Below are 27,602 nucleotides of genomic sequence, written 5' to 3'. Positions count from 1 at the left end.
AGGGGGGCACGTATGAAGAGGAGGAAAAGGGGAACTTCTGTTGCATAACTAAAAATTCTTGCACTAGGGTGATAAGAGTGGTACCTTGGTTCTCAAACTTAATTCGTTCCGGAAGTCTATTCCAAAACCAAAGCATTCCAAAACCAAGGCATGCTTTCCCATAGAAAGTACAGTGGTACCTTGGTTTAAGAACAGCTTAGTTTATGAACAACTTGGATTAAGAATGCTGCAAACCTGGAAGTAGGTGTTTTGGTTTGTGAACTTTACCCTGGAATAAGAACGTTTCACTTCCTGTTGAGTGTGTTCCATTTGTAAATTAAGTCCCCCTCTGCTATGTGAAAGCACACCTTGGTTTAAGAATGCTTTGGTTTAAGAATGGATGTCTGGAATGGATTAAGTTTGTAAACCAAGGTACCACTGTAATACAAAATGGATTAATCCGTTCCAGACTTTTAAAAACAACCCCTAAAACAGCAATTTAACATGAATTTTACTATCTAACGAGACCACTGATCCATAAAATGAAAGCAATAAACAATGTACTGCAGTGACACAATCAATCAATCAATAGCTGAGCTGAGTTCCACACAGTCACAAAAACAAAACAAAGAGAGCCGCAGAAACAAAAACACAAAATAAATAGCAACAGGCAGATCTTAGCGTAGCATACAAAACAGAAGTGTGGCCCTCAAATTGGAAGCGTAACACTCAAAATGGTGCATGTTCGGCTTCCGAAAAAAGTTCGCAAACTGGAACACTTACTTCTGGGTTTGCAATGTTTGGGTTCCAAGTTGTTTGAGTACCAAGGCATTTGAGAACCAAGGTACCACTGTGCTACCCTATGCAGCAGGATCCCTTTCACTGCAAGCCTCTCCTCTGCCCCATGTAGAGCTGCAATGCTGCTGAAAGGCCATATATGGTGTAGTGGAGGCTGGAAAGTGACAAGCACATTTATTCCTGATTATAAAACCCACGTGGAGTACAGTAATACAAATTAAAAATGAAATACAAAAGCCCCAAGGATTTTGGGATACATCCTACTGCATTCTGCTAGAATAATCATTGGGGCTTTCCCACACATCCCACATTTAACTTTTGGTTGCATAGGTATGAGTTGCATAAGGGTATAGAAAAGACTGTCTTTTATATTTTAAAAAATGACAGCATCTTTAAAAAAAAACCAAAAAACCCTGAGTACGACTTACGAAATGTTTAATAATAGTCTTTAAATAATTATATTATGTAGATCTGATGCACGTCTTCACAAAGATGACATTGACATCTGCTTCAGCAAAACACTAAACTCCTGCAAAGTGCCCCAGATTCGTTATGCAAGCGTTGAACGCCTTTTGGAGAGATTAACAGACTTGCGATTTCTCAGTATTGATTTCCTTAATACTTTCCTACATACTTATCGCATATTTACTACTGCAGCAGTTGTCTTGGAGAAACTGTCGGATATATACAAAAGGCCTTTCACCTCAATCCCTGTTAGGTGAGTTCCTTTCTACTCATAATGTTCTCGTGAGATCTCCTGTCATAATAAACCCTGCAAAATGCATTGGACAACAATTTTACATATGTTTGTTTTTATGCTTACATAATGCTTACTCTTTCGGCCATGGGAGAAGGAATAAAATCCAGCTGGGCTCAAACATCCATCCTGGACTTTGTAATGGCAATCATTTCATACCTACTGGTATGGTAGATGTTCTATTTTGGAATTTGTCTCTTTTATTTTCCAGTATGCACATAACCATATTTCAATATTATGCTTGGATCTCACACACATTTATTTCTTTAATTTGTATATTGCTTTTCATCTAAAGATCTGAGGGCAGTTCACAGCATAAAAATAAAAGCACAGAATACATAATAGAAACAAGAACAAAACAAACCCATAACCCACTCTCCCAACAATTCACACATGCCATTTCAGCTTTATGCGGTTGAACACCAGCCAGTTGAAATCACACAAATTAAATGCTTCCTCCAAATCTCCTTCCTCAAATTCCAACTCTCCACAAAGTTTGATGCAAGGGCTCCTGGGTTTCTACTTGCAAAGGCTCATGGGATTGCTAGACACTGTTTTCGCACCATTTTTGCTGTTCTCTTGCTCTTTTAGGGCCATTTTTGCCCTTTTCGTGCCATTTCCAGGTTTGCGGCGATGTGCACGTGCTCTAAATATGCGTAAATGGGGAGTTGCCTGTACGTGCCAAAATACAAGTGACCTGTGTTCCTTTATGAGTAGCTTTTAGCATGCACTGTTCAAAATCCGCTCTGGCCTTTCCTTTCTCTCGTAGATCTTTGGAATTGTTTTTTGCTACTAACCAAAACAACAGAGGAGAACACCTGGCTGACGCAAAATCACCACACCTTTGCCGCAAATTCTCTTCCCCTCCACCTCTATCACTCTCTAGGACTTCCTCGCCTGTCAGAACCAGAAAACTGTCACTAAGTTCTCCACTAAATTCTAGGATAGGGGCTTTAGATCTGTCTACGACCTCTCTTGCCAGTAGTCCTACCTCAACATACAGCCCTGCCACTTCACCACCACCCACGCTATCTAAAGTACCACTGGACCTTAGCAAAGGCCCTTCATCTCCAGAACAAAGTCCTGGCTTTGCAGACGAAAACTCAGAGAATCCACGTATTGAGCTTTGCAACAAACTAAGGAGAAGCATCCGAAGAGGTATTATATATACAATATATTGTGTAATTAAAGGTTGCTATTTTGCAAAGAAATGTGGGTGTGCTGGTACAAGGGAGGTGGGCATGCTTATGTTCTGAGCATCACCCACTGCTCGAGTGCACAACTTGAAATCCTCTCACCTTTATGTGCACAAATGGGAAAGGAACAGTGGAGCGATAAATTGGCACATGCTGCTTCTTCTTCACTGGGAGCCAGTGTGGTGTAGTGGTTAAGAGTGGTAGTCTCGTAATCTGGTGAACCGGGTTCGCGTCTCCAGTGGCGTAGCGTGGGGGGTGCAGGGGGGCCCGGCCGCACCGGGCGCAACATCTGGGGGTTAGGGTTAGGGTGCGCAAATCCACGGGTTAGGGGGCGCAAATTACTTGCCTTGCCCCGGGTGCTGACAACCCACGCTACGCCACTGCGCGTCTCCACTCCTCCACATGCAGCTGCTGGGTGACCTCGGGCTAGTCACACTTGTCTTGAGTCTTTCAGCCCACTCACCTCACAGAGTGTTTGTTGTGGGGGATGAAGGGAAAGGAGAATGTTAGCCGCTTTGAGACTCCTTTGGGTAGTGATAAAGCGGGATATCAAATCCAAACTCTTCTCCTTCTCCTTCTCCTTTAAAAGACCAATGCAAGAAATGTAGAAAGAGGATTTTCTAGAGCTGTAAAATGCAAGCCCCCCTTAATCTGCCTTAATCTGCCCCCCCTTGACCAATTATTTCAACAAATCATGGCTGGAATTTCTGGTCCTGTTCTAGGGTAGCTATAGGGCACCTTTAAGATCTGCATAGAAGAAAGAGTTCCAGAAGGTGTAGCTTACATGACAAGCTGCACCTGCAATTCCCTCTTCGGTGCAACTTTCAGAAAAAAATCTATTCACAAATAAAATGAAAATTAGCACTAAACTTGTGCAATATTCAGTTATATTTCTGGAAGTCATTTTTATGTTGTGTGAAAACGCAGATATAATGCGGAAATCAACAGTTTGGGAAAAGTTGGGAAAATGGAATAAAATGCCACATGAATGCAACCTTGGATGACTTTAAAAAGGGATTGGGCAAATACATGAAGCTTTAGACTTACCCATATCTATTGATGTTTTTATGTAATTTGTTTATCTGTTCTACGAAAGATTCTCCTGGTTAAACATGCAAATTCTAACCTGGAAACTGGTGCTCATGAAAATTTCTCTCAGCCTCAGTTTTCTTTTCGTTTTTTACTTACATGAGTTGTATTCTTCTCCCCCCCCCCAAGCATAGCCCCTTTTTATTTCTTTGGAGAAACCTGACAAGAATTACTGTAAAACTGAAGAAAGCATAATTCCCTTGAAAAGGATATTTTTTTAAAAAAAGCTCCTTGGTGAGACACTTAATACAGTCTTCATCAAAGGATTTGTCACTATAGAAAGTAATATATTGTTTAACAAGAGATCTTTTAGATTGACATTAGTTATAATGTCAGTGGTAATTAGCTGATCATTAATTAAATAAGCTTAAGGAATGGTGTCAGAAATAATACTTCTAGCAAATAAGAAGTTAAGCAAGTTTAGATCTCATTTGCAGATAAAAAATGCCTAGGAGATTTTCAGCAAAAGTTAGTATCTGTTATTATGTATAACAGTTACAGCTGGCTTTTTCTACTAGTCTCTGTTCATTTGTTAGGTACAGTGGCACCTCGGGTTACAGACGCTTCAGGTTACAGACTCCGCTAACCCAGAAATAGTATTTCGGATTAAGAACTTTGCTTCAGGATGAGAACAGAAATCACATGGCAGCAGCACAGCAGCAGCAAGAGGCCCCCATTAGTTAAAGTGGTACCTCAGGTTGATAACAGTTTCAGGTTAAGAACGGACCTCCAGAACGAATTAAGTTCTCAACCCGAGGTACCACTGTATTGAAATGCAGACTGTACCCTATGTAATAAATTCTACTGTGTTAGCTAATAACTATGTATGGCATGAGATAAAACACGTAGTTCAGTTCTCTGTTGACATAATTATTTAGTACTACAGCAGAATTCCAGTTATATAATCACAGCAGTGTCAATGAGCATTATGCAGAATGGAAAAGCAAAACAATACTTAATAATAGCAACAACAATAATAAATTAAAATGATGTAAGTTATTCCTGATGCCTAAGCTAGTGACTTCTTGCCTGAATATGCATCAAGAATAAGGCACATGGAAAGTTAACTGTGTAAATGAAAAGCACCAAAATCAAACAGAATTATGCAAAACAGAGACATACAAGTACAATGAATTTCCATGATTTATTCTGCTGATTTTTATTTTCTTGGTTGACAGACAGAATATATGCAACCTTAATCTTTGTTAAGGTGTGTCCCCTGAGGCAGAAGCATCAGATACAGTGAGGATTTTGATAACACACGTGAGAGAAGCTCTCAGGTGGAATTAAGAGTTTGATACAGTAGAGAAGTACATTGGATACATATATATAGTTTGATAATTCTATCCTTCATAATTAAATTCAACCCTCACCAACAAAGGAAACTAGGAAAGTGAATACATGTAAAAATAATTAAATACAATCTGCCTGGTTTTTAGGTGAAGAACTTTGATTTTTGTATGGCACAAGCCTTGAGTAAGAAAAGACTTTTGAAGCAGACGTATCAAATCCTATGAGGATTTTGGTAACAAAAGTGAGAAAAACTCAGTAGTAGCATTAGGGTAATACACTGGGAGATTATGTTTTGCATGTAGTTTGACAAATTATGCTTCAGATTTAAACTCTCTGTTTACCAACAAAGGGAGCAAAGGCAACAGGAAAGCATAACAGTTGAGAATACTTTTCAGTTCAGCATTTGAACAGGTCTGATACAGCAAACACCTGTGAGGACAACATTGAACTGAGGGCAGTCTTGCAGATAAGAACAACCCAAAATGATGTTGACAGTTTTATTTTAAATAATGGCATGTGGTACCTAATAGATGAAATAAATTTGTCACCACTTCTAGAACTGTATGGAATTCTTACCACAACACAGAGAGTGGCCATTCACTCTCTTTCACCTCAGTTGTTCTTTTTGAATCCATAAACTCTGCAGTGCTGTTTGTTTTAGATTCTGGTGAATCTAATAGTTGAATTGTTTGTTTCCTGTCTTTAACCTTGTTTCTGAGATTTAGTGTGTACCACTAGACATTGGTTTGAGTAGATGCAAAATCATGAAACTGCCATCTTCATTATTGATAGCACAGCCTATTTTGTTTTAAATTGGTATCCTCTATTCCCTTATTTATAAGCTTTATAGTTACTTGTGTCATTGGTTTCTCTCAGTGTCAAGTACCCTGATATTTTATCAATACTATTAAATTTATGTGAGCAGGTGTTGCACTTGCATAAACTTATTTCCCGAATTTCCTAAAGGGTTGTCTCAGAACATGTTACATGAGCAGCGTAAACTAAAGTTCACTGACAGAACTATAAAATGATGTTGGCTGGTAGAAGTAAGTGCTAGTATCCCAAACACCAGGAGCTCCCAATGTGCACATAGAACTTCACATGAACACATATTGCTTATCATTTTCAGTGATGAAAAACGTGCATGTAAATCCATCTTCTTTCATGTGCAGAGCTTTCATCAACATTGAACAGAACAAGGAAGACCCCGCTGATCAATGTCCTATGATCAATGTCTTAAGAACAATATTACTTTGTTCCCCATATATTTATATTAAAGGTGATTTTATAGTTGAGCATTATACAGGGTCTCATTAATTTAAATACATTAGTGGGTTTTTGTTGTTTTCAAACCAAATGTTTCAATCATTTTTTTTTTCCAAAAAATCATTTAAAATGCATCTGTTTTGTTCAGAATCTGCACACTGAAAAAACAACCTTTTGGTTTTTAGAGTTTAAGAAGGTGTAGCATAATTTCATACCTGATATGTGAAATGTTTTATGATTGAATTATAAAGACCACTCGCTATCTCTATATTAAAGTGCATACTTCTTAAAGCAGCGGTTCTGGAATCTGTATCAGTGGATCGCACTATCCCAGAAAGTGCCTCAACTGTGGATACTCCTGAGCTCTCCCCGTGTAGATCTCCTTCGACTCCACGACATCTACGTTATCGACAGCCAGGGGGTAAGGTTAAAACAAGCAAAACTTTAATACATTGCATGGTTACATCAAAAGGACCTTGTAGTGATAATAAATTTCTAACCAGTTTGTTCACTGTCTATTTCTGTTCTCTTTCTGCAAAATGTAAGAAAATAAGATGATGTGAATAATACCATTCCAAATGATTAGCATTTGAGCAGCAAGAGAACGAAAAGCATATTTGCGTTAGGATGCGATGAAATGTTCTGCAATATTTTGAACTAGATGTACATTTGTTCGAGAAAAATATTGACTTGAGTCTTATAACTGACAGATTTTCCTGAACCAAACTGAGGGCACATATTGTGCACTGTGTATGGTGATGAGATGTATGATGCCGATCACTGTTAGTGGGAAATAAGTCTATTTGTGTGGCACTGAAAATGTACAGATGGTATTCTAATTACTCATTACAGGATGTGAATAAATTGCTTAACCAGGAGTGAAATTCTTCTGGTAGAACTCCAGTAAATCGTGTGTCCCACTAACAGATGCTTAAAGGATGCAACATACTGACAACTTGGTCCTGAACCCAACACTTCCATTGCATGAGCCGGAAGTCACTTCTTTCTCCTTGACTCTTTTAATCAAATCCATAGTGGCCTTTTCACATCCCTCTTTGGAAGCAGGCCATGCGGAAGTTCAGTATGATTAGAAATTGAGGGTGGAATCTGATTGTGCCTTCCCCTCATGGAAATGCTTTTCCATTTTTTAAAAAAATCGTTTTTCATTACCATGTCTCACATTTCATTGATTATAACCATACATTCAGTCACTGACTTCCCTCCCCCCCCTTTCATGGTTCTAATTATTTATCAATTAATACTTCATATTCTAATTTCCCCTTATGTTCATATTTCTCTCTCCCCCTATATATTTAATGCTTTAGACTGCTGAATTTACATTAACCCTGCTGATGTTTCAGCCTGATTTACATGATTCTTCAGATACTCTACAAACATTTCCCATTCCTCCTTAAATATTCTATTTTCCTATTCTCATATTCTGTTAGTTAAATTCCCCTCATGGAAATGTTTTTGATCCAGCTGATGCCTCTGCCAACAGGTGGGGAGAGGTGATTTTTACCAGCCCCCTGTCTCAAATGCTGCCCCCTAAAAATGTCTTCTGGAGGGTTGGCTGCCCTTCTGGAACAGCATGGGAAGTGGTATGGGAGTCTGCAGGAGGAGATGGGAGTTGACCAAAATATATATTCCTTCCTCTTCTGTTAGCAGAGGCCTTTGCTGAATCAAAAACAATTTGGATACAACTGTTAAAAAAATTCACAAAATGTTCTGTTTGTTTTTCCAGCACGAAGGTTTGCTTGTATATATGCATGCTTAAACAATGTTTTTTCCTCTACCATAAAAGCATACATGGAGACAGATATCCAAGCTTGTGGTTTTCATTTACAAAACAATGCTCGCTGTTGATGTTGTTTTATTTTTTGTTATTTACTTTGCAGTACAGGCGACTGACAACAGTCATTGTTCCGTTTCCCCTGCTTCTGCTTTTGCTATTGCTACAGCTGCAGCTGGTCATGGGAGCCCACCAGGTGAGCCTTCTGGTTCCAAAGATTTTTTTTTGGGGGGGGGGGTTGAATGACTGAGCACTAGTAAGTGAATGCAGTCAATATTTGCAATTGAATATTTGCAGGCTGCTCTGGGGGGCTTTGGTCCAAAAGGCAGCATAAAACTAAGCTTAACTAACTGAGAAATACTATACCAATTCAAAAGTAAATCCCATTGAATTCAATGGGGCTTGCTGCCACATAACAAGATACAGGATTTCAGGCTAAATGATTGACAAATACTTCTTTGAAATATTCATCACTGTGCTCATGGTGAGTGAGTGAATGAATGAATGAATGAATTTTTAATTGTGTCAGACATCGGCCATAGCAATAAAACAACAATATGATATACAAAGAATAGAAATAAAAAGTCAGTTATATAAAATAACATTTTAGGGTTTTGAATCAGTAGTCAAATAGTGGATCTTATTCTAATTGCCCTGGCTAAAAACCTTAGAACCTTTGCTATCACCTGCTCATCTTGATCTGCCAAGAGAAAGGACACTGTGGCAGTGACTGGGCAATCCGGAGTGGACAATAAAAGAGGGGTGATAACCTCATTCCTCAAGTCTTTATAAAGAGTGCAAGCCAGAAGGGCATGCACCATCAATTTGGTATGGCCATCTCCACAGGGACATAAGCGTTTTTCATGCGGAATCTGTTGGAATCCTCCCTCAAGTACAGCCAAGGGCAATTCAATCTTGCGAGAGTAAAAGTGCACCTGTATTTTAGAATTGCTAGGTTATGTAGATAGGGTGCCAGAGAGTCAAAATGGGTAGGTGGAAATTTGTCATACCATGGGCAAAATTTCCTTATTGTTGTCAAGTTGTTCTGCCACTCGATATTGTTTAGGCGCTGACAAAATTAGACTGTTTGCTTTACTAAAACCCAAAGTGAGTAGCTGTTGTAGTGATAAACCACAGGAGTGAAGTTTTCGGTAGACAGTTTTAGTCCAGGCGCTCTTGTGACAATCTCGCAGCGCTAGGGATATTAGACTGGGGGGATTTAAGTTTAGGCAAAGCCAATAGTTAAGTGTCCTATGCAAAATCCGCAATTCTACCGAGGGAAGATTAGCCTCTAGGCACAATGATGCGTTTGGGACACAGGGTGGTACAGAGAAAATCTGCCTTAAGAACTTTGATTGGACAGCTTCCGTAGATCCAAGGTGAGTGCCTGTCCAAATCTGAGCCCCATACAATAACTGTGCTAGGGGTTTAGCTTGGAACACTTCCAGGACTGATGGTATATGTTTACCACCTTTTGTGTAGAAAAAGTGTGCCAGAATTTTGGCGCTTTGGGACGCTTTTTCTTTCCACATTTCTGGTGCGCTCCCCATGATCCTGTAGACTGGAATATAAGGCCAAGATATTTGAAAACTTTGACCTGTTCAATTTGCTGGTTGTCCATGCGTCATCTATGGGCCCTATAGTTTCTTGAGAAAACCATGACTGTTCTCATGGTGTACATGGGTGCCAGTCCTGTAGCCAGAAATTATGTGGTAAGCAGGCCAGGAATAAGTTGTAGAATAGCCAGTCTGTAAAGGCAGGTCATTCAATACACTTACATCAGTTAAATTATTTCTTAGATAGCAATTCAGTAGAGACCAATTCAGTCTGCATGCTTTTCCTTGTATCACCACATTGAAAGGACTAGAGACTTGCTTTTACAAATGAAAGCTGAAGGCTTAGAAAGGGTTCCTAGAATATCACTGGCAGGTTCAGCTGGCAGGGTGGTACGGACAGGGCAGTGAGGCTCACCTCACTTTCCAGCACTGAGTATCTTTGCCAGTTATTGAGAGGGGCAGGGATGAGGAATGAGGAGCTCAGCACAGTGCAGGTGGGTTTCAGGCATCTGCCTTCAACCAAGTAACTGAATTATTTGCTCCAGCAGATTGCTGGTACATGGTTGTGTATTTCTTTTGCTCTTGTAGTGTTTACATTTTTACTGTTGTTTTTAATTTGTTTTGTTTTGTGTTGTTGCACACTGCTAAAAAATATTCTACTGCTACAACACTGGGAGAAGGAGGAAACGCTTCAATCTGTAGTTTTGAAAGGTGAAAGCATCCTCTCATGTTTGCCATCTAGCACACCTTATTGGTGCACAATATGTGCTGTTTTTGCTAGAATGAAGCATGGCAGTGTTTTTCCACTGTATTCCCCATTGATTAAAATATTGGGATTGGCATTTCCTCCCTAGTGTATTTCTACCTGAAATTTACATATTTATCATATTTCCTAAAGTTTGTCTTTAGACTGTTTGGGGGTGTCAATAATAGGCAGAGAATTAACGTGCTTCAACCTGTCCTTGAATTTTATACTCGGGAACATTATTTCTTTTTTTTCTTTCTTTTCAATATGCACGAATTCTGTGATCAATTTGAATAGACTTCTATTTTTGTTCCAGAACCAAGAGCTGTTTTGAATCTAGAGAACTGTTGCTTAGCAATTTTATCAACTGGTTAGGCAAACGCTATCCTTCAAACTGAGGGGAACTGCACCATGCAGCTTTTATTAATCAGCAAGCTTCTATTAAAATAGTAATTATTGGAGGAAGAGAAAGAAGACTGCGCCCTGTTAATAAATACATCTTCAACTGTAAGGGGAGGACCAAGGCCACTGGCCCCTCTATGGCAGGTCATGGGGTCCTTCCTGAATTAAGCTGCATCCTGCAATTTAATTAGTGCAGCCTGTAGTCAGAGAATTGAGCAAAAGAGGAAGACAGTACATGGGCAGTGATGCTTTCGGCATGTGGTAGAAAGCTGCAAGAAACACCTAGTCTTGAGCTGTAAATTGGAACAAAAAGCAATCCACAGAAAACCTAATTGTCGTTTGCTCCAATTAAGCGCTAAAGAGCAGTTTTCCCTGGGAGAAAGTAGTGCAACAAGAGGAAGTGTGGATAAGCCCAAAGTCACTGGTGAGGATCCTGAAAACTTTGCATGTTAGTATATTCACTGTATATTGAGCTGCCAAAATTACTAGGCTAAAATCTTGAAACTTGCTGATAGTCTTTTCTGCTGACATCCTTGGCCTGATTTTTTTGTTTTACTGAAAGCACAGTTCATATTTCCTTTGACTTTCATATTTGCATGGGGGGGGTTTGGATTGGATTGATCTTTATTACGGCCATTGGCCCGTCACACGACAGTTTCCCATACCACCATAATGTACTTGAACCTCCAAATTTAAAACCGCCAAAACTTACAAAAAACAGACAAGAACCAAAGCAAAACAAAAACAAAAGACCAACATCATACATTACAATAAATTTGTACCATAAACATCGCCCTCTGCTCATAAATTAATAGAAGACATCAATGGTGATATCACCTAATTACATCCTAAAACATAGATGGTTTAAAGGGATTATCCCAGCCACACAGGAGTCCATTTCTCTTCTTTAGGGATAGGACACTGATCAAGAATCTGGCAACCATGAGTGATCTTAGGGGTCATCATCATTTAATAGATATCTCAGTTTGGCTTCAGTCGTATCATCGGCAATTCCCTTAAGATATTGAGCAAGAAACTTGCTCCTGGCCGATAAGTGAAAAGCGCAATCAAGAATTATGTGATGCAACGATTCCGGTGCCCCACAATCACATAAGAGCGATATCTGTCCATTGGAGAATCTATTTCTCAGCACGTTCGATGGGAAGGTGTTGAATCTTGCCTTTACAAAGGCATATCTATGAGCCGAAGAAGTTAAGGAATTCAAATAGTTTGGGAGCCTTAAGAGGGGTAATAAACCAAGGTTTAGAGGTGAGCAGGTACCATTGCCCAAGACCATTTTCTGCTGCAAGTCCATCTCCTCTAGTTTACAGGTTACTGTTCTTTTAGCTGGAACTATGTCCTGCTCTAGTAATTTGGGGGGGGGGGGGTTCACATCGCTGCCTTAGAGCACAATGAAGTTGGTTGTTTTTAAGGTACATTCTAGAGCTCTCTACACCCTAGCTGTTCACATCAGTATGGGGTCATCAGTGTCAGATTTGTTTCTGTCTTTACTCCTGTGCAATGGTGTTCACACATTACATAGATTTATATTTGCTGGGGCTTTTTCCTCTGTTCCTTTACTTTCTGAATCTGCCTAAAGCTTGGGTACACTAAATTGATGTTTTCAGTGTTCTTTCCACTACGATTCCAAGATCTGTTTCCTATGATAGTCACTATGAATATAGACACCATCAATGTCAATGTATCGTTAAATGTTTTTTTCATAAAATGCATCCTTTTGCACTTAATTGAGATTGCTGTTGCTAATTAGCATAGCCCTGATATTATCACATTTAATACTTGCTACTCTCTTTATTTGTAACATTTTCATGTTGTTGTTTTTTTGCAAAAAGCACAATAGCATCATTCTGTCTTTACAGTAAAATGGTTCTTTAGATGGCTGTTAATCATAGGATTGCAAAATCTCTGCTACCTAAATGTCGGGAGAGTCCACTTGGGAAACCCCACCATTCAACCTGTGCATTATGTAATATGATATATAACAAGCAGAACAGGTGGCCAACTAGTGAAAAGATTTCTAAAAAACAGATAGCTGCAGGTGACTAACCACAGCAAGTCAAACTGTGCTGCAAAGGAAACCAAAAATTATGCACAGCATTTAGTCTATTTTGCAGAATCATTATTTCCCAATCCCAAATAATTAGTCAGACCATGAACAAGCAAAAAATGCATTTAGTAAATGTTCCAAAGAAAAATAAATAATAATTGCAAATGACACAAAAATGAGCAAGGAAAAAGATAATTGAATCTGCAGAACAGACAATGATAAATACAAAAACAATGGGGCTATTAAGTATGATAAACCTTACTGCCGAATAATGAGGGTAACTAAGTATAAGTGGGGCTGACAATGTTTAGCTAAGGACAATTAACAAGTATATTGAATTAATTAGTGAAAGGCAGCCTCATACTTCAAAGAGGGAGATAAATATGCAGAAGCTTCCAAGACCATTTGTTCTGTGCAGTCAAACACTGTGCATAGAAAGAAAAGGGAAGGTTGTGACAAAACAGGGAGCTATTCATGGTCAGTCAAACGACGCTGCGTGTCATGTAGAGGAGCCAACATTTGTTCAAATTTGTGCATCTAATAAAGTGCATGTGCTAGGAAAACATAAATGCTGATGCAATAAAGACTTGACTCAGGTTAAATTAGGTTAGCCAAGAAAGGCAGTTAGAGAAGGTCTGCCAAAGACAAATATCTCTGGTATAGGTATTTGTCGTCAAACAGTTATGAGATGGTCAGCTTCTTATTTTTGGACATACCTTATGTATTATGGGAATTGTTCAATTTCAGCCAAAAAATGTAAAATAATCGGATAAGTTCCAGAACAAACTGCAGTGCATAGTCGTCTCCCTAATAGGCCAGTAAGTGCTGATATTACACATTTATTTTAAGGGTTAAGTCACAGTAGAATACTGAATCATACCAAAGGTCCACCATCATCCTGGTTCCTGCAGCAACCAATCAGATATCTCTAGGATATCTTCACTAGGGTTTGAAGGCAATAGCCCTTCACTGCAGTTGTACCTCCCAAGTATTTAGTGGCAAATCACCTCAGAACACGGGCGTTTTGTTTAGCTATCATGGTTAATATCTGTGGATACACACTGATTCTTCGTGCAATTGTCTAATCCTGTTTTAAAGCCATCTAAGTTCCCTGCGATGGGGTGAGCTCCCATTGCTCGGTCCTCGCTCCTGCCAACCTAGCAGTTCGAAAGCATGTCAAAGTGCAAGTAGATAAATAGGTACCGCTCCAGCGGGAAGATAACTGGCATTTCCGTGTGCTGCTCTGGTTCGCCAGAAGCAGCTTAGTCATGCTGGCCACATGACCCAGAAGCTGTCTGTGAACAAAACACTGGCTCCCTCGGCCAGTAAAGCAAGATGAGCGCTGCAACCCCAGAGTTGTCCACAATTGGACCTAATGGTCAGGGGTCCCTTTACCTTTCCCTATAAGATCATGTCCATTGCCATACCTTGAGGCAATGAATTCCATGCATTAATTAAAATAGCACAAGTATTGCTGCTCATATACCTTGTAAAGTATAAGTGGCACTCAACTCAGCAAAAAACAGTACCTTCTATTTGCAGTCCCTCCTCCCCCGAAATTCATATTTTATATTTGAAGAAGAGTCTGTGATACTCAGGACTACATAAGAAAGGACAAAATAGGTTCAGGCATTTATTTTATGTATTTATAAATGTATGAATCTTCTCCCTATTAGGACTTTTTGAGATATATATATACACACACAGATACACATCTCATAATATAAATATGTAAGCAAAATATTCAAAATCCTTTAAATGTGTTATTTTCAAAAGATATGCTCTGAGCCAATGGGCTATGTGTTGGGGGGGGGAATTACTCCCATAGATTTTCCTTTTCATCTAGCAGCATTTATTTCATCTTGAACTTTCCTTTTAAATTGTGCAGGGTTTAATAACTCTGAACGAACATGCGATAAGGAGTTCATAATACGTCGAGCAGCCACTAATCGTGTCCTGAATGTCCTTCGTCACTGGGTCTCAAAGCATTCTCAGGTACTTTTTGTTACATTTTTCCAGCAAAATCTCAATTGTATCAAAGAGTTTGTGCGCGCGCACACAAAAACACATATTTAGTTTGGAATTACCAATTTGGGCTCTGTGTTAAGCATCACAATTGTCATATTAAAAATTTAGGTTTGCAGTGCAGCCTCATTAGAATAGTTCTTCTGTATATTGCTGTGGTGTAATTACAAGGGGACAAGGTTTGCTTTTCTCATTACAGGCGTGTTTTACTCAAACGAATGCATTGTTGGGAATAAGCTAATAAAGGTTGGTTTGTTGATCAGTTCTGAGATAGGCACAGAGTTGCCAAAAATCTAGTGCTGGGGACTCAGCTACATTAGGTTTGTTGGTTTAAGTTATAAATGCGTTATAACACTGTGACACCAGATGGTGCTGTAGAGCTGAAATTGGAACTGAATGAAATTTTCCATTGTGAGCTTTACAACGGTTTTTTCCAGATCATTTTCAGAGTGGTTTTTTAAATAGGTGTTTAGATGCAGCCTAGATCAGCAAAATATGTCTCCACTATGATTAGCTATTGAAATATAATCATGAGTCATGGCTCTGTGTTGTTCTCCTATTACTTGGGCTTGCCCTCTTTCAAAGAACAGCATAGTTACTCATGGGTGATTTAAGCATTTCTTTACTGCATGTGGAAAGCAATGCTTCCTTGTTGCATTACATAACAGAGAGTAACATTTTAATTAGGCTAACTGTAGAAATCAGTATATAGCCATCATCTCCATGTTGGATGCGTAACATTTGATTTAACACCAGGACCCTCTGTGCATCAAGCTTATCACTGTAAATACCGTATTTTCCTGTGTATAACACACCCCAATGTATAAGATGCCCCCTATTTTGGGGGACCCCAAATTGAGAAAATGGGGAGATTGTAAGATGACTCACAATTTTGAGCATAATTTTTAAACCTAGTCTTATACACGGAAAAGTACGGTAAATACATTACTTCAAATTAAGCCTCCAGTGCTAGGCTCTAGAGGAATCTTGACTCTACAGTATAAGCTAAGTCCTATAAGTTCCCATTGCTCAGGGATCGGGAACTTTCCACGATACAATTTAATTCATAGAAGAAATTTGTGGAGGCATACTTGTGGCAGAGTTTCATTATATGGGAAGCTGTTCAGGATCCGTTTAGCACCTACTAATCTGAAGCTGTGTATGAACAAATAAAATAAATACAGTATAATGAACCCAATGCCATCGCATCTACAAATGAAGTGACTGTGTTACCTTCATAAAACATGTTGCTGGTTTTTTAATAATGTATTCTGTTCATACCTTCTCTGTATGCTGAGTATGTCAGAAAAAGTGAGGTTGTTAAAAATGCAAAACATTTCCAAGCAAGTGTACAAAGTATTGCAACTTGCAGGATCTAGCCACATCAACATTGGCATGAGCAAGAGACCCAAAGTGGACCAGAAGTATTAGAGAATTACAACATGGTTATTTAGTGACTTTCACATTAGCCTCATTTTGCTCCAAGTTTATATAGTCTTGAGTTGGATCCTTAGTCTAAGGCTGGGAATGCCACCCCCAAAAGTGAGATAAAACTCAGAGTACTATGGTATAGAGGTCCTAGGGTAGGGTACTGTCTGAAAGTCCAGAGGGGGTTGACAGATCATAGAACATCCCTGAATGGTATCCTGGTGGGATTTCCTCATTAGATTTGGATCACTGGGTGATACCCTTTCACCAGGATCAACCCTGATGGAGATAACAGCCACCAGTCAGGTTGACTGGTTCAGGGTACATACCCAATGCGTATGCCAAATTCTGACTTTGATAGAATCATAGGGTTGGAAGGGACCCTGTGGATCATCATGTCCAACCTGAATATGCAGCTGTCCCATACAGGGATTGAATCTGCAACCTTGGCATTATCAGTACCATACTTTAACCAACTGAACTAACTATCCTTAGAATCGTCTATAATCGATGAAATTGTGGCCATTTTGATCCCCAGCTGGTGTCATGTTTTTCTTACTGCATACGCACTGTTAATCCCCTCCCTCGGTAACCACTGACTTGCTACGCTGTGGCCTGCGAACATGACACCCACACAATATGAATGAGACAGTTATAAGGCGTTTTTGAGGCCACATGATCTCCATGCTTTTAGTTCCAATTATAGCAATCACCAAAAAACTTTCTAATTGGTTGGTCTTGGTACAATTAAATGATGAATTTGGCACCTAAATGGTCATGTACAAGACAAAGCAAAACTGATATGTCTGCTTTGTGCATTGTTCCAACAAAAAAGTTGCAGAAGTTTAAAACTTTGATCTTCTGCAACACTACTGGGAACATGAGTCGCCCTCACTGTACTAAGCATACAATCAGTCAAACTAATTAGAAGTGCACTGTAGTTGCATCTGCTTCATTATGACGGATTCTTCATTAAGCAACTGGGGGTTTTTTTGGTGATGACTGTAAACATTCTAACATGCTGGAATTAGTCTCTCTCTCTCTCTCTTTTTGGTAAGCAATAGCAAAAACGGTTAGTTGAGAATCCCAGTTGAATAGATTGCTCGTTCAGAGTTACTGTAGACGTTACCAGTTTATGAAATGCCCAAACACTAAAAGCTCTTTGAGAATTATGAAGTCATTTTACTAGTACAAGTTGTACATTTAAACTAATTATATCCAATCAGGTTTGACAGACAAAAACTGCTGTTACAGGAACAAAACTGGCAAGCTCCACAAATGCTGATACCTACTTTTTGTTCAGAAATAAGTGGAATGGAGAGGAGACTTTTGTAGCGCCAGCCAAGGACAGCTCTATTCCCATGTACAGTGGTGCCCCGCAAGACGAATGCCTCGCAAGACGAAAAACCCGCAAGATGAAAGGGTTTTTCGGTTTTTGCGACGCTTCGCTAGACGATTTTCCCTATGGGCTTGCATCGCAAGACGAAAGCCCATAGGGAAATCTCGGGGACCTTTTTTTAAATGCTGGCGGTGGGGAGCAAAGCCTTCCCCCCCCCCCCCGGACTTCAGAAGAGGTCCAGGAAGGCCGGCGGGGGCGAAAGGCTTTGCTCCCCACTGCCAGCATTTTAAAAGCGGTCCGGGATAGCAGGGAAGCGCTTCCCGCTATCCCGGACGGCTTTTGAAGGCAGGCAGGGGGGGCAAAGACTTTTGCCCCCCCTGCCTGCCTAACCGGGGGCTTTTAAATCGCCCCGGGACTGTCCGGGGCGATTTAAAAGCCCCCGGACGGCTTTTGAAGCCTCCCCCCGCCGCCCGGCTTCGGGGCATCGTCCCGATGCCGGGCGGTGGGGCAGGAACGCCTCCCCCAGCCGCCCGGCTTCGGGGCATCGTCCCGATGCCGGGCGGTGGGGCAGGAACGCCTCCCCCCGCCGCCCGGCATCGGGGCATCGTCCCGATGCCGGGCGGTGGGACAGGAACGCCTCCCCCAGCCGCCCGGCATCGGAACGATGTCCCGAAGCCGGGCGGCCGGGCGGGAAAGCCTCCCCCCGCCGCCCGGCTTCGGGGCATCGTCCCGATGCCGGGCGGTGGGGCAGGAACGCCTCCCCCAGCCGCCCGGCATCGGAACGATGTCCCGAAGCCGGGCGGCCGGGCGGGAAAGCCTCCCCCCGCCGCCCGGCTTCGGGGCATCGTCCCGATGCCGGGCGGTGGGGCAGGAACGCCTCCCCCAGCCGCCCGGCATCGGAACGATGTCCCGAAGCCGGGCGGCCGGGCGGGAAAGCCTCCCCCCGCCGCCCGGCCTCGGGGCATCGTCCCGATGCCGGGAAGTGGGGCAGGAACGCCTCCCCCCGCCGCCCGGCATCGGGGCATCGTCCCGATGCCGGGCGGTGGGGCAGGAACGCCTCCCCCAGCCGCCCGGCATCGGAACGATGTCCCGAAGCCGGGCGGCCGGGCGGGAAAGCCTCCCCCCGCCGCCCGGCTTCGGGGCATCGTCCCGATGCCGGGCGGTGGGGCAGGAACGCCTCCCCCAGCCGCCCGGCTTCGGGGCATCGTCCCGATGCCGGGCGGTGGGGCAGGAACGCCTCCCGCAGCCGCCCGGCTTCGGGGCATCGTCCCGATGCCGGGCGGTGGGGCAGGAACGCCTCCCCCAGCCGCCCGGCTTCGGGGCATCGTCCCGATGCCGGGCGGTGGGGCAGGAACGCCTCCCCCAGCCGCCCGGCATCGGAACGATGTCCCGAAGCCGGGCGGCCGGGCGAGAAAGCCTCCCCCCGCCGCCCGGCTTCAGAACGATGTCCCGAAGCCCGGCGGCGGGGCGGGAAAGCCTTTGTCCCCCCTGCCTGCCTTCCCAGGGGCTTTTAAATCGCCCCGGACAGCGGAGAAGTCCTCCGCTGTCCCGGGCGATTTTAAAATGCCGCCCGCCAGAAGAGGTCGGGGGAAGGCGTTTTCCATAGGAACGCATTAATTGATTTTCAATGCATTCCTATGGAAAACCGTGCATCGCAAGACGAAAAACTCGCAAGACGAAGAGACTTGCGGAACGAATTAATTTCGTCTTGCGAGGCACCACTGTATTTCACTTCAGGCCACATTGAACGGAATTAATTGATACAAGTTGATTAGGATTCACTTAGAATTTATTTCTAAGGTAGAATAATAGATTCCACAATTGAAATTGTACTTTTAGAATCATGTGATAAAAGAACAATTAAGGTACCTTAAATTAGAAAACGTATCTCTACTACAATGCCCCAACCCTCCTCATATGTGTGTGTAATTTTTTTTTAATTAGTTTTCAACAAAATATAAACAAAACAAGAAGTTTTCCCCAATCCCACCCTCCACCTGCCAGAACAGAAGATTCATGTATAAGATTTTGCCCTAAGTCCATGGGCGAAGTTGGTGGAGGCCGGTCATCAGGGTGTTCACTTGAATATTTTATAAGGGGTACCAAACTTCAATAAAACCATCCACCTCAGATGTATTGTTCAAGGCATGTTAGTTTTTGTTAGTTTCTCAGATAAGGCAATTGTCCATATGTTTTGTCTCCATTGCACAACGTGTAGATGTTCAAGTCCTTTCCAGTTCCGTGCTATAAGTAGTTGTGTTGCTATCAGGGAAAAAATAATAATTATATTAAAGCAAGTTGCTCTTTCTTAAAAATGGTTAATAAACCCAGACCTGGATTACACTGTACATTCTGTTTTGTAATATTACTTCAGCGAATAAATTTACTGAATAGTTCCCAGAATAGTTGTATGTCCACCACATACAGATTATTGTGCCAGTTGCCCTATATCCTCTCCAGCATGCTAGTGAAGATGTTAAGCAAATGTAACCATGTCTTCAGGGTGTTAGATGCCATCTATAAATTAGCTTAAATTAGTTTTCTGCTATGCAGGTTGATACTGATTTTAAAGGAATTTTTGTCTGTTTTCCAAAGTTGTTTAGTAGCAGAACGTTGCCCCAATGGCAATATCTTGGGATATTTTATACAATATTGACAGAATTATATAGAATGTTCAGTCGTATTTAGAATTAATTTTTCAAAAGGAGTCAGTGACTTGAGTGCTTTGAATTTAACTGCTGGGTTTGAAAAAAAAGTATAATTTAATGTATAAGTAGCCAATTCACTTTGCACCCTCCATGTTTTCCATGATTTGCTCTGCTCTGAGAGTTATCGTTTTCATAGAGATTAACCAATCTGTATAAGCCTTTGGCTTTCCATTTCACATCATATTTGCTGCCTTGGGGCAGCCATGGCCTGATACCACGGGCCATAATCACCAGGTATATATTGTCAATAAGTTTATATAGCTGTTGTTATTTCGAATGTTTAATTATTCATAGATTTTTCCTTCCATTCTCTAAAAAGCTGGAGCATGTGTGTGTGTGTGTGTGTTACAGTTATCTCAACATACAGTAGGTTTCCATGGTGATGCATCGGTTGTCTCATACTGTTCAAAGTGGCCCCTGGTGTGGGCTAATAAATATGGGTGTTTAGCACCCAGAGAGCACAGTGCTCCTACAATTCTCCTGGCAGAACTTCTCAAAGGTGTTTTGCATTTCTCGCCTCTTCAAGGCGTAGTATTATATAACAAGCTGTAATGTACACACTTTTTCTATATGTATGAGGCAGAGTTGTTAGTTATGCCTCAAAGCAGTATTTCTTCTTATCCTCCTCCTCCTCCTCTCTTTCACATTAAAGTTAAAGGACCCTATCACAAGCCAGCCTGAAAACAGTTATGTGGCAAATGAAATGCTTAAGAGGTCTAAAGCAATATGGAGTGTTAATTGGCCCTATGTACATCATATACGGGGACGCGGGTGGCGCTGTGGGTTAAACCACAGAGCCTAGGACTTGCCAATCAGAAGGTCAGCAGTTCAAATCCCTGCAACGGGGTGAGCTCTCGTTGCTCGGTCCCTGCTCCTGCCAACCTAGCAGTTTGAAAGCACGTCAAAGTGCAAGTAGATAAATAGGTACCGCTCTGGTGGGAAGGTAAACGGCGTTTCCGTGTGCTGCTCTGGTTCGCCAGAAGCGGCTTAGTCATGCTGGCCACATGACCTGGAAGCTGTACCCCGGCTCCCTCGGCCAATAAAGCGAGATGAGCGCTGCAACCCCAGAGTCGGCCACAACTGGACCTAATGGTCAGGGGTCCCTTTACCTTTTTACATCATTTACGTATGCATATTGTGGCAGTCTTGCTGTGTGAGTACATGGCTGCATTAAGACAGCACTTTATTGTGTTTTCCAGACCTTTTCTTACCTGTGAATGTTTGCATTTTATGTGACCTTTCACACACTTAAAAGCCACTTCTAGAAATCTAGTGGAAGTTTAGTACTAATTTCCATGTTAGTTGTGTCCAGGAAAAGAATCTGCTTGCAACTTGGAAAATCATGGGGTTTTGCATCGTACTTTTCCTACCATTTTCATAATCGTGCCAATTCCACTCTACATGATGAAATTTGGATTAGCCTCCCAGCACACAGTTCTTTCCCGCCATTTTAAAAGTTAGCATGATATGGCAGTAGGTGGCTCAAAAAGCCACAGTTCCATAATGCAACAGGTACTGCGGTATAAAAGGACTGCAAAATCATGACAGAACCGCTAGCATTATATTCAGGAAAACGTAATGCACTAAACCCTTGTGTGTCGGAATGCAGACTGTTCTAAACCTTTTTTATAGTCCTCATTCTTGTTTTCTAGGTAAATTGGATTTCACTCATGGCCAAAGTGCACATGATGCTCAGTCATGTGGAGTTTTGTCCTGGTCTTCCCTTCTACCCCATCCCCCAAAAACGTCACTACAAAGGTTGCCAAGTAAAGCAGAAGACTAACCCAGAGGGCAAGGATGGGAGTTTTTCAACCCTTCCCCATCATGCTGCTTTACTCTTAAAATCTCATACCACTGCTTTCTTTCTTTCTACCTGATAAGTAAAATGATACACGTATCGGAGAAGGCTGGTCTCAAGCTCCCTGGCTTTTGCTTTATTCTTTGCTTGTTTTATTTATTTATATAGAGCATGTATTATTCTTTCCCCCCTTTATCTTCGAGCCCTAAAAGGCCTCGGTCCTGTATACCCAAAGAAGCATCTCCACCCCCATCGTTCAGCCCAGACACTGAGGTCCAGCGCCAAGGGCCTTCTGGTGGTTCCCTCACTGTGAGAAGTGAGGTTACAGGGAACCAGGCAGAGGGCCTTCTCGGTTGTGGAGCCTGCCCTGTGGAATGCCCTCCCATCACATGTCAAGGAAATAAGCAACTATCCTACTTTTAAAAGACATCTGAAGGCAGCCCTGTTTAGGGAAGTTTTTAATGTTTAATGCTGTATTGTGTTTGTAATTTTCAATTGGGAGCTGCCCAGAGTGGCTGGGGAAACCCAGCCAGATGGGCGGGGTATAAATAATAAATTATTATTATTATTCGCAATAACCCAGTGAGGTAGATTAAGCTAAGAGATGTTAACAGGCCCAAAAGTTGCCAGTGGCTTTGAGAGGTGAGTGGAGATGTGAATCTTGATGGTCTTGGTGCTAGTCCAGCAACTCAATCCACTCCACTCCACTGGCTGTCCCAGTGAGTAGTGAAAACTACAAAACATAAGGAGGAATTAGGCAAGGCGTAGTTTGGGCTAGGGGGAGAATATTTGATTCTGCAGAATATGGCTTTGTAAGATTCAGAAGGGACTGCATCCAGCATTCGTGCAAGAGCTGCTGCATCAGGATGTTACAGGATGTTGATGTTGTTCATTAAAATAATAGCAACTGATGGTAGTCTTTGTATCTAAAAGTTATCTGGTATAGTGCAGACTTAGATGTAGTTGCTCAGAAGTAATTTAATGGTACTTACTCCCAGGTGAGCATAGAATTTCATACTAAGGTACTAATGAAAAGTCCACGGTTTGAAACTTGTCTAGGCAAGCCACAGTTTTTCTGTCTGCAAAATGGGGGATAATGCAACGGTCTTAGCATACCAAGATTGTTGAAAGGAACGGATAATGCCCGTGAAATGCTATACAAACATTAAGTATTACATACTTTTCCTATGCTGTATTATAATTCATCTATTCAAATATGTGTGTATCTCTCATGGCTGTTTTACCATTAATAATGGAAAACGAGTAAGGAGTATTCCTTTGGTTTCAAACGTTAGGCTTTTAAAAAAAAAATTAAAAGATTGTGTATGTTATAAAAGGGGGTCAGAGACTTGAAAAGAGAAATGAAAAGAAATCATTGTCAATAAATGTGCAGAAGAAGGCTGCTATAGAGAAACTGCACACAAACAATAACCTGCTGCAAAGGAAGTGAAAAGCTTTTTAGCTGCATAGCAACAACTTAACATTCACTCTGCATGCCAGATATTTCTCTGGTTTGGTTACAGATTAAGCAGATTCTGCCTGGAAATAAAACACCTGTGTTGCTATGTGAGGAACATAATGTTTGACAAAGCATCACTGGGCAAATATATTATTTATTGTTATTTATTTATGATTTAACCATCAGCAGTGTATCTGAAAAGACGAATGAGGAGTGAACTTTCCATATTTCTTGAGTGCTCTAGAGTGTTTCAGTGATGATGATGATGATGATGATGATGATGATGATGATGGAGAAGGAGTGTTGGAATACTTCTCATCATTCTCTCAGTAATGGAAAAGCAATGGCCGTAGGCAGACAAAGTTTCAGCTAATTTGTATACAGCAAGGCTTTTACCAACAGGCTTTGCTCATAGGATAACCAAATCAAACATTTGTTTGGTAAGTCCTTGCAGAAGTCACTAGACACTGAAGCTAAAATATTTAGAAATATGTATGGGGCAATAGCATATATCTTTCCTAATCACACATTCAAAATAGAATGTACAAGAATTTCAAGAACTTTGCCTAGTGACTATTGTTTGGGTTTCTATGGAAACAGATGCTGAATTGCTGCCCATATGGTAGCAAACAATCACTATAAAAGGAACCGTTACAAATATACTGGATTGATGAAGCTTTTAGTTTAAATCCTTTATCCAAACATCTGCACTAAGCTGAAATGCAAATGACTGGAGTTGGTGTTTCTCAATGACTCCAAACATGAAGATATTTCAGTACATGCATTTTCTTGAATCCATTCCCCACCCTCCCAGCGTCTAATCTTTGGAAATATTCCTCATTGTCCTGGAGAGGGATGCACAAGTATTAACTAAGAGAAAAAGTCAGATTTATTCTCAGAACTGATGTATGTTATCCGTCTAGGTTTGAGAAGGAGATACTATATGTTGCTTTTAAGCATAAGACATTGCTTTGGGGAATCCATAGTACAAAATACTGCAACTTGCTGTTGGCCTAGCCAAATATCACCTATTTTGAAAAGCTTCACTAACTAAAATTTAATTTCTGAGCTGAGAAAAGGGCTGATTTTTACCTTGGAAGTCTTAAACTTAATTATTTTTCTGTTGAGATTTGTGTACTACCCTTCATGATAAATATTAACTAGTCAGTTTACAAAAACAAAGTACTATAGAAACATAATATGGGGTATGTTTTAATGTTTAATGTTACATAATTAACTTCATAAAAATGACTTAAACCATCAGCTTCTAGATATATTGTATATGTTACCTTAAATGAACTTTATCATGGATAAGAATAGGTAGCTAGTTATATTTGAGTGTTCAAAGTAATGTCGGTTAAGGTATTGCTGTCTTGTAATTCAAAACTCTTTAAACAGATACGTTTTAATAACTTCTTGGTTTTGTTCGTTTCAGAATCTTTGGTACAAGGTTCAAATGCTTATTCAAAACAACAGAATTGTGAAAAACAAATGCTGAACAAAAACCCATATGTAGTATGATTACTTCATTCAGAAAAAAAAAATCTTTTGCAGGATTTTGAGCTAAACAATGAACTGAAGATGAATGTTCTAAATCTGCTAGAAGAAGTTTTGAGAGATCCTGACCTTTTGCCACAAGAAAGAAAAGCTACGGCAAACATCTTAAGGTAAAGAAGTTGAATTAGTTTAATCATAAAGTATTGTTAGGCATTTGTGGGTGCCAGACTCCTCTAAATTCCTGGGTCTAGTAGATGCCAGAGTTCTAATCACTGGACCCAGTTTCCTGTGTTCAGGAGACTGGGGTGGCATTCAACAATATTGTAAGAAATGAAGAAATTGTACTCTACATTATCCACACAGCGCTTATTTTCAAGGAATCACAAAAAGAATCACAATGCAATCACCTTTGCAATAAAAATGTGCTCATTTCTTTCAAAAGTTAAAAATTAAATCTGTTTTTTCTCCTAAGGCTAGGAGATTTTGCCAGAATACAGGCTTATATCCACTGATTCTCTGTGATAAAAGTTTTCCAGAGTTTGTTTCAAAAGAACAAAATGTCCTTGTTATTGTAATATCACTAGCCACAGAGATACACATTTTTATATGAAATATTCTGCCACCTATTTTAGAGCACTCTCTCAGGAGGATCAAGATGACACCCATTTAAAAATTGAGGATATAATGCAGATGGTGAGTTAATCTACATAAGCTTATGTCAGATTTATTCATATTTATGTAAATTGGGGTAAATGAAATCACTAGAAATGGTGTTTGGCTGCTTGCTTGTTGCAGCTTTTATAGCAAATTAATTACCATCCCTTTTGTATTTGCGCTTGACACTCCCTGTTCTAATTGTTCAACATTTGTTTGAAACAGGTGAAAGGATAGCTGTTAGCTGTTCACAGGCTTAGTTGGAAGTTATGCAAAACACAGGCCTTCCATTTGAATATATACAGTGGAGGTCTTTTAGAATGGGACACATCTGTGAATGGGCCTCTTAGCTCATTATGCAAATTATTGGAAATTGCAGTGTCTATTTGCAAGTTAAAGCACAAACAAGAGTGTATTAGAAAAAAAGACCTATGTGCTGCCACAAACCACAGAAAGATTATTTACATGAGGGAAGCATGAAATGAATTTGAATTTGAACCACAGAATAGCTTGGGAAAACAGATAGCTTTGCAGTTATAGTACTTTCTAATCAAATTGTTTGTTGCAATAGTGACAGCAAACTTAATTCAATGTTCAAAGCTTACTGGTTTTGCCCTAGGTGTGTGGATACTAAATTTATCCACCCACATTATGCCCCCATGCTTTTAAGTGGGCTTTGCTCTACTCGTTATTTTGCAAGCCCTGTACAATTATAAGTCCCTTACACCTTACTCTTTGCATCTGAATATTTTAGTCTTTGTCAATGCACCAATGCTATGAAGGCACAATAAAGAATCCAAATGACACAGCCCCATCACAAACGGCTTGTCCATATGATTTACATTTTGAAGAAGAAAACATTAATGGATAACCAATGTAGGGAAAGAGAAAGAGAAATGTTAAAGGTTTTCCAGGAAAAGAGTTTCATTTACAAGAGCCATGGACCTTCTTTGCCCAGATGGATGACCCAGAGAGGGACCTTGCTTCTCCTCAATCACTATGCCTCTTCTCCTGGCCCAACTCTGTGGGCATGGGTATTGGGGCAGCATTTTTCTGTAGTTACATTGCATGTCAAGGCCCCCAAGCCACCCCAAAGAGAATAAAAACACAAGGACACAGAATTTTAGGTTAATGTTAATGGGCAAAATTTAGGCCACAACTTTATTGGTTACAGAATGTGAGCGGTATTGGCATCAACAGACTATATTGGACTCCTGCCCACCTTGCAGGAAGATTGGTAAGGGTAAATTCCAAATGTTCTTGAAGTGTGGGAGTTCTTAATTTTTGCTGAAGTGCACCTGAAGTTTCTATTCCTCTTCCATAGTAGAGACCTCTGTTCTGTTAGTACCTTTCCTCTTACTCAGGTTACAGTGGTGCCTCGCAAGACAAGATTAATTCGTTCTGCAAGTTTTTTCTTCTTGCGAGTTTCTCGTCTTGCAAAGCACGGTTTCCCATAGGAATGCATTAAAAATCAATTAATGTGTTCCTATGGAGACCGCTTGCCAGGCTGGCGGTGCGGAGAAGGGCTTTTCTCCCCACCGCAAGCCTTCAGCACAGGTACGGGAACAGAGGGGAAGGCGCACAGCGCTTCTCCTCTGTTCCCGGGGCTTGTGGTGGGAGGAGGGGTTTTTCCTCCCCACCGCCAACATTCAGAACAGCATTCTGAATGTTAGCGGTGGGAAGGAAAACCCTCCTCCCACCGCAAGTCTTCAGGACAGCCTTCCGAAGGCTGGCGGTGGGGCGGAGAGACCTC

The 27,602-nt window shown here is 41.1% G+C and overlaps 1 protein-coding gene across 3 annotated transcripts in view; it reads left to right on the top strand.

Annotated features, from left to right (window-relative positions):
• RASGRF2 (Ras protein specific guanine nucleotide releasing factor 2) overlaps positions 1-27,602 on the top strand; it is an 83,556-nt gene that overhangs the window by 48,758 nt on the left and 7,196 nt on the right. For 2 of the 3 annotated variants that reach the window (XM_081930137.1, XM_081930139.1), the window contains exons 14-20: positions 1,247-1,495; positions 2,304-2,692; positions 6,671-6,799; positions 8,277-8,366; positions 14,830-14,936; positions 25,253-25,365; positions 25,828-25,888. In XM_081930137.1, the coding sequence (XP_081786263.1) occupies positions 1,247-1,495; positions 2,304-2,692; positions 6,671-6,799; positions 8,277-8,366; positions 14,830-14,936; positions 25,253-25,365; positions 25,828-25,888 (1,138 nt within the window). The remainder of the gene's footprint in view (positions 1-1,246; positions 1,496-2,303; positions 2,693-6,670; positions 6,800-8,276; positions 8,367-14,829; positions 14,937-25,252; positions 25,366-25,827; positions 25,889-27,602) is intronic. The other variant, XM_081930138.1, reaches the window with a different exon arrangement.

This window comes from Podarcis melisellensis (assembly GCF_964234715.1).
Source record: "Podarcis melisellensis genome assembly, chromosome: 11".
NCBI classification, from domain to species: Eukaryota; Metazoa; Chordata; class Lepidosauria; order Squamata; family Lacertidae; genus Podarcis; species Podarcis melisellensis.
Note: the sequence above shows the minus strand (reverse complement) of the source record. Positions and strands in the feature narration are given on the sequence as shown.